The sequence below is a fragment of the Aegilops tauschii genome, chromosome 2, assembly GCF_002575655.3.
Source record: "Aegilops tauschii subsp. strangulata cultivar AL8/78 chromosome 2, Aet v6.0, whole genome shotgun sequence".
Taxonomy (NCBI): domain Eukaryota; kingdom Viridiplantae; phylum Streptophyta; class Magnoliopsida; order Poales; family Poaceae; genus Aegilops; species Aegilops tauschii.
Window position 1 is genome coordinate 9,142,628 of NC_053036.3, and position 7,960 is coordinate 9,150,587.

Below are 7,960 nucleotides of genomic sequence, written 5' to 3' on the forward strand. Positions count from 1 at the left end.
ACCATTGGAGTAGTCTAAGGGCATGTACAATGGTTCTATCTTAAGAGTGCCACGTAGGATAAATGGTGAGATGGAGGAGAGAGAAATCATAAGAGAAGGCTTGTCTTATCTTATTTAAGAGAAGACAAGAGATGATCTCTTAGCACAATTTGTCTCACCATATTTTTAGGAACAACTAATTATTGAAGATAAAGCTAAGAGATGGCCCATTGTAGACATGTTTTTTTGTCATCTCTAATTTACATGCAAAATTTAAGATAAGACTATCTTATCAACCATTGTACTTTCCCTAAGTCGTCGAGTTGACCTGGTGTAATTGCCGAGATTAGTTCAATCCACCCCTTTGGGTCTTTTATACTGGTATAGTTGCATTTAAAATGTAGATGAAAGTAAAAAAAAAAGAGTGACGTCAACATAACATCAGCTTATGAGTCACGTCCTACTGGGCCAACCCATCACCACGCCCTGTAGGCGAGGCAGCGGTGTGCCTCACAGTAAGCGGCACATAGTCGCGCCCAATCCTAAACGCATGTAGATAGGTGCTAGTGGGGAGAGAGGGAGCAGGTTCTACAGCAGGCGTGCAGGGAGATCTCAATAGCCTTGCGGCGTCTTCAGCATTGGGAGATCTCAAATACTCCTGGCCAAACACTTGAACAATTCCGACTGCGAAGCGCTTGACACACATGATGGCTTGGCTCACACCCATGGCCAAGTGATCATCAACTAGATCAGCAGGGATACCGTATGACAACATATGCAAAGCGGTTGTCACCTTCTGAAAGGTGCTATGCCCGAGCTCTCCGGCGCCATTCCTCCTTTGCTGAAAAAACCGGTCATGACTCGCTAGTTTCTCTGCAATGCGCCTGAACAACCCGGTGCTCATCCTAAACCGGCGACGAAAGTACGACTCCGGGTATGTGGGATTCTTCCCAAAATAGTGCCTCATCAATCTGTTATGGGCACCGATCCTATGCCTCCAAATTTTTTGCCGACCCATAACCGAACCACCGTGCTTCGGTTTTTCATTGATGTGCATAGCTAGGATCATTGCAAGATCCTCCTCCTCTTCCATATCAAATTCTTCTTCGGAAGAATCATACGACGAACTCATCTACAATGTTCAATATAAACTAGGCTATAAAAACTACAATCAATATGCACCAAATTCATGAAGTTTGAGCAATACATACCTTGCGGACGTTTTGTCAGACACCTTGCGAGCGCCGAGCGGCAGTGAGCGGCTGGGCGCTGTTCGTCGAAGGACTGCCCCGCAGCGGTGACTAGAGGAAGACAGAGGCAGACGTCGCGGCGTGGGGATAGGCCGGGGAAGCGCCCCGGTCGCCGGAATTAAATGGGGTGGTGCAGGCGGCGACGACGTCGGGACTGTATGCGGTAGGTGGAGTTGCAAGCGAGCGCTCGAGAGTCCAGCGTGCGGGAGCGGGCGCAGCAAATAAGCGGCGTGCGATGGCGTTTCGGCCCGCGCGCTGAACTAGATATGTCACACGCGCGGTCTTTGCGCCTCCGCTGGAGCGCCCGGAGCGGTAGCGCGCGCAAAAAAACACTGATTTTTTAGCGCGGCGCTTATATAGCGCGGCTGTTGGAGATGCTCTTAGGTGACAACTCCATCAGCAGCCAGGTATGCATCTCTCTCTCTCTCTCTCTCTCTCTCTCTCTCTCTCTCCTAGAGTTAGATTTTTCAAAACTCGAACTTTCAAATTTCAATGGGCACCACACAACCCTACTAGCTTGCTCCACTATCTCAGCCACCGAGCATGAGGGCCGAAGAAAAATGATGAGGGAGGCGTCGCGGTCGTCAACGCTCTCCATATCCGCCGACGCCGGAGCAGCTAGCTCGTCTTTGTCAGAAGTGCACAAGCACGCGCACGCACGCACACAACTGTAAACCAATACAAATGCAAACAAGACCAGCGAGTAAACATCAATGCACGTTTCATATAACCTTTTGTTACACCCACACGTTCTATATATAGTCAAACCAACATGAATGAAAAAAAAAACATGCATACATTTGAGTATCATATCTGTTTATTACATTTGCCCATATAGCCAAACCAACATTTAATGCAGACAAAGACCAACATGAATACATGCTGCAAACCGCAAAAGCAATATAGATTGACCCTGAGATGCATGAGAAGTATGCACCCCACGTTGATCGTTGGTAAGTAGGAACATTGAGAGCATGCTATATCCATGCATGTGTATATAACTATATATAGTGTAGTAGTCCGCGTTGACTGACGTAACGATCCGAAAAGTCATGCTTGTGACGCACTGAAAGATCTAGCTCTCATCTATCATAAGTGCATGCTGGTCAGAGTTAATGGTGTAGGTGTCTTGTTGTGCTGAGGGCACCGAAGTGTTCACCAAGTAGTTCAGGTCAGGCAACGGCTCGTCACGTTCCAAGACCTCCATTGCTTTCCTAACGGTAGGCCTCATGGAACTGTCAAGAAGAGAACACCAGAGTCCCAGGATAGCCACGCGCTGCATCTGCCTCTTGTCCAAGTCGTCGCCGCCATGAAGCCTTCCATCTGCAGCCTCCATGACCTTTCCTCTTATGTACAACTCCCAGACTTGCTCCCTCGACTTCCCTGTGCATACAATGTCTAGCAGGACGATTCCGAAGCTGTAGACATCGGAGCTCGGGTAGAACTTTACTTTTCCAACTTTCCTGCATTCTGGATCTATGTACCCTTCTGTCCCTATGGCGTTTGTCAATAATGTTGCATTGTCCTGGTTGCCGATCCTCGACAACCCGAAGTCAGCAAGCTTGGCGTTGAAATTGTTGTCTAGGAGTATGTTGCTTGGTTTGATATCTCTATGCAGAATATAAGGAGCACAATCATGGTGGAGGTAAATAAGAGCAGAGCCAATGTCTTTGATGATTTGGTACCTGACAAACAGACGGGCAAATTAATGAATAACATTACCATCCGTTTTAATCCCCTCAAAAAATATAAGAAAGACAAAAAATGAATGGTACATAGTAGTACCTTGTTGGCCATGCTATCACTTGCTCACTCTCACGTAGGTGGTAATGCAGATTACCATTAGGCACCAGTTCATAGACAAGGAAGAGCTCGTCATCTTTCTTCTTCCTGGAGGACCAACACATGAAATCAAGCATGTTTTGGCTGTTTTCTTTGCAGCACCAACCTTTCAGTTTGACGAGATTCTTGTGCTTTGCTGCACTAATGGTGCTCATCTCCGCGACGAAGTCAAGATTTCCTCCCCTTGGCTCATTCAAGATTTTCTTTACAGCCACCTGACCGCTGTCTGATTCCTTCGGTTCGATGTTCGATGACGCACCCGATTCCATGGAGGACAATGCATCCGGTTCTCTCGAGTGCACAACTGATGATGATGATGATGATGATGATCCCTTGGAGATCAAGGTACCCCTATAGACTACTCCAAAGGCACCTCGCCCAATAACCCTCTCCCCTGAGAAGTTGTCCGTTGCAACAACCAGATCACGGTAGTCGAACTGTCTAGGTCCTCCAGTTCGTGTCACAAAATCATGGCTTTTAGTGCTCTTTTTCCACCTGAAGCACGAGAGGATACACCAAACCACAACCACCAATGCCACAGCTCCTCCAATTGACCCTCCAATTATCGCTGGCTTCATCTCTTTACCTGCATGCGTGCAAATAGCTCTAGCTATTAATTAATAATGTTAATTCAGTTGTCCAAGTTAATTTTCCTCTTCCGTATTAATAGATACTTACCTCCATACTATGAATATCAAAGCTTAGAGATTAAATTTTAGATAAAACAATGAGTCCCGTATCCATATTTTCGTAAAAGAAATGGGTAGATGCACATCTCTTAACTGCAGATTCTGATATGCATTCCGGTGGCCATCCTTCTCCCATTAGTTTCATCCTACTCATGACAGAGTGCTTGAAATCCATGGAATTCCGCGTTGACAGTAGAGACACCTAAGTGGACAACGTGGTTGAAATCTAAGAAGATGCTCTATCGAGATCTATATTTGTGTGCTTCGAGAAGAGGAACCAAGGAGCTTGGGATGCTATGGATGGGAGCCCACAAAGTAGGGTGGAAGGAGGACGCAAAATAGATCCATATCGCTGACAAGAGTGGTTAGCAGTGGCAGGGGGTGAGGGAGTTGTGCGGTCATTGTCTCTATGGAGATGCAGGCCAGAAGAAGCTAGAGGTGACGAGAGAGGATTTTCTAGCGGAACAGGTCTCTACCGGTGTCCTCCTAGCCAATCAAAGTATGTGTGTTCACGTTCACATATCACATACGAAGTATTTGATTCATTTCCTTCATATATATGATTTCTCCTTTCTTCCTAGGACCCACCCACTGTTTAGGAGCAGGACTTTATTGCACTCAACATATTTTATTCTTTCACCTAACTATACATCCAATCATACTTTTTGTTTGATGCTACAGTGTGTAACACTTTTAACTTTTGAACCAATGATCTAATTTACAATCCGTTTGCAGATTTGTGTTCATGATATTCAAATCTTTAAAATAAGATGAAAGTTGCACATGTTTTGAGCAAGTGTACATTCAGATTTTGATATGATAATGAAACTCATATGAAATATGAATGATATAATAATGAAACTCGAATGATCAAATATTGAAAACATACTAAAGAGAATGTAATAAACCATAATAAAACTTATAACAAATCTGGGATAAAAATTTGATGAATTTTGGAATGAAAAAATAACAAAAAACTTGCAAAACGGAACGTATCAGAAAATAATGGCAATAAAATTGCAATGTCACGGAAATGGAATTGTATTTAAAATATGTGAAGATAATACTTTTAGAGCCCAACAAAACCATGAAAGATAATGTAACAAGATGATAGGATTTTTTTTTTGAAAGTTGTAATAGTAGAAATAAAACCTGAGTGAAATCATACTAAAATCCGGAATGAAAAAGCAATGAAAACATGTAACTAAAAAATAGGGAAACATGCAAAAAATGATGAAATACATGTGAAATAGTTTCATGTAAATTTCAATGTAGTTTCATAATTTGGAATTGGTATTGTTTCAAATGTATTCAATATTGTTACTGTTTTTAAAATTTAAATATTATGAATACTAATATCCAAACAGTTTGTCTATCTGATATTTGGTTCAAAAGATATAGCGGGTGGGTGAGATGTAAAACGATCTTTTGACTCCAAACATACCCATTAGTTACTCTGCTGTGGGGCCTCCTCACTAGTTATCCCACACGTGACATACGTGGGTAAGAAATGTAGATGGGTTGAAGAAGAGAGAAGGTAGTATGACGTATATGTATCATACAATGCATGACATAGCAACTAATACATTAATATGTGTACACATCCCAACAATGATGGACGGCAGCAACATGTCCAGTAGAAATTGGTTCCGCTAAAAAATATTTTCATTATAGGTGGATTGATACAACAAATCTATGTCTGGAAGCTAGAGGTGCAGTCATTGTCTCATTGTCTCGTTGTCTCTATGCATGCATGCCCTTTTATCCATATGAGGGGATTTGTCCCATGCAGGTGCGCGGGCACCGAGTTCCTTTCATGTGCTTTTCTTTTGCTGCGATTTTTAATCTTTCATATCTTTTGAATGAAAAGTTTAAATTACGTTCTATTTTCATATCCGTGTTTCTCGTGACCAAGGCTTTCAAATAAGATCCATTTTGAATATGTTTTGTTGAGTTTTTCTAAAATAAGTTTTAACAATTGAATCTTAGTACGGGCGACCAATAAAATCACAAATTTAGTACCTGTGACCAACAAATATTATTATTTTTGCTTAAAGTTTCACCTCTGAAACTTGATACAAACAGCCTAGAAAATCATAAATTTCCACTGAAAATCGTAAGTTTTAACTATTAAAACCTAGAACTTACGTGTCCTCGTGCGGATCTAACTACTTTGCGAATCGCGAGGCAATCGGATGTATGGTCAGGCAGGGCTAGGCAGGTGCGTGACGCCGCACCTGCGTGCCAGTGCGAATTTCCACTTTATCTAGTGGCAAAAAATGTTTCGAAGTTTATATTTTATGTGTGTGTGTGTGTGTGTGAAAAGATATCTTATGAGAAGTTATGATTTTGTTCAGTGCAACATAGAATACATGTTACTCTGTTACTTGTAGTTAAATATATGGCCGAATTTTGGTTTGATTTATCATGTTTTCCCAGCGATTGCGTTGAATTGAACAAATAAGTAAATAACTGTGTATAAGAGTAATACCTTTGTGGGGCAGAGCAAGGGACGAGTTGAAGGACCACGAGTGTATCCCATTTTGCGCCATGCTGTCGCCGGTGGCCCCAGAAATCCCCACAGCCACTAGAGCCGGGAACATGGTGTTGAGCGGCTCGTGTAACTGCTTGCTCACCTGAACGGGGGGATAGTTACCAGCGTCATCGGACAGGTCGGCGACAAGCACCTGGGTGGTGCTGTTAAAGGTGATGATGGCCGTCATGGAGTTGCCGTAACTGATGTTGAAGCTCGTCAAGCTTGTTGTGTTCAGCGAGATCATGGAGTTGATGTCGATGCCGATGTGGTCGTAGTTGCCGTAGGGGTCCCAGGTGTCGTGGAACGTGTCGAACTCCACGGCCAAAAACTGGTCGGTGCCCAAGGCGGTCAGGCAATTGCTGCCGCCTCCATCTAGGGACGTGAGGCCGAGGCAGCCCCACGAGGACGAAGGAATCGTGGAATTGAAATAGGCGAGGAAGAAAGCCATGCCATCTCCCCTGGTAGCGTAGTTGTCGGTGGAGATGTTGAAGGTGAATCTCGTTTGGAAGCTGGCCACCTCTCCGGTGGCGCTGTCGTACAAGGGCACGGGGTGCCCGTACGACACGCGTCCCACATTATCGCAACCTTCGGTGTTGCAGGTGAGGTCGACCTGGTTGGTGTGGGCGGCGGCGTCGCCCTCGAACTTGAGGTCATCATGGCGGTAGTTGGATTTGTCGGTGAAGTCGAAGCTGAACGAGAAGGCATCTGCGACTACAGCGGGAGGGGGGAGGGCATCGGCGGGCGGAGCGAGAGGGGTAGGAGGGGCCACTGTCACTGGAGCGGGAGCCGGAGCGGGGGCGGGGACGGGAGATTGGGCTCCAGATAGGTGCAAGCCAGCGATGAGGAGAAGGAGAAGGCGGAGGAGGAGGAGGTGGGCGCTGCTTCTGCTTGCAGCAGGCGAGCCCATGGCCACAATGAGTCAATGACTGACTGGAGTAGTACTGACGTGGTGAGATTAACTGCTCGATCGGCGACGAGCATTTTATAGGCGACGGCGGGACGCATCAACGCCAACTCGCCAACCGACGCCATGACAACCGCACGGCTCGGCTGCTCCGGTGAGTCGCATTGCCTCCTTGGTCCAAGTCGTCGGCAGTCGCCGGCCGATCTGACGCGGCAACTCTTGGAGTCACCTCCGTGACACCATCGGCCAGCCTGTCCGTCAACCTCAGAACGAACAGTCCACTCGGACGAGTGTGCATGCTCAGTGAAAGGAATCTTAATTCGTGTCCCGACCTAGGACTGAAAATGACGCCACTAACTACTCTACGGAGAATCATCCAGCTGCATGCATGGCCATGTCTTGTCTGCTCAAGTATTATTTGTTCACCTGCAAAAAGAAGTAGTATTGTTTTGTTATATTTATTATACTACATTATATACTGTAGAAATATAAGAGCCAAACCAAACAAGCGATGACTGCGTGTGCCTTCACATAGGCTGAATAATCTACTCGTTCAATCTTCGGTAAATTGCCAAAAAAAAATCATAAGTGTAGGCAACTTCTCACAAAACCACCGTTTCGCTATCAGTTTGCAAAAACCACCGGGTTTTTTTGTGTGATTTTTTTTTTGTCGAGGTTGAGGGCATTTTGACACGAAATTGACTGGTGGGTCCCGCTGTCAAGGGCATTAGACCTCGAGGTGGCCGAGGCGGGCAAGTTC

General features: G+C 45.1%; 1 protein-coding gene across 1 annotated transcript; it reads right to left on the reverse strand.

Moving 5' to 3' along the window:
• Positions 1-1,645: 1,645 nt before the first annotated feature.
• Positions 1,646-7,203, reverse strand: LOC109785327 (L-type lectin-domain containing receptor kinase IX.1-like). The gene is made up of 3 exons (XM_045232632.2): positions 6,252-7,203; positions 3,015-3,657; positions 1,646-2,914 (listed from the first exon to the last, which is right to left on the reverse strand). The coding sequence occupies exons 1-3, from the start codon at positions 7,201-7,203 to the stop codon at positions 2,305-2,307; spliced, it is 2,205 nt and encodes a 734-aa protein (XP_045088567.2). The 3' UTR covers positions 1,646-2,304.
• Positions 7,204-7,960: the final 757 nt, after the last annotated feature.

What these genes read in the sequence shown, in the direction of transcription:
- LOC109785327 (XM_045232632.2), bottom strand. Translation starts at nt 7,203, where the DNA reads ATGGGCTCGCCTGCTGCAAGCAGAAGCAGCGCCCACCTCCTCCTCCTC. An exon ending in CCTTGCTCTGCCCCACAAAG is followed by an intron (nt 3,658 to 6,251) that starts GTATTACTCTTA and finishes GCACGCATGCAG; the next exon opens with GTAAAGAGATGAAGCCAGCG. An exon ending in GTGATAGCATGGCCAACAAG is followed by an intron (nt 2,915 to 3,014) that starts GTACTACTATGT and finishes TCTGTTTGTCAG; the next exon opens with GTACCAAATCATCAAAGACA.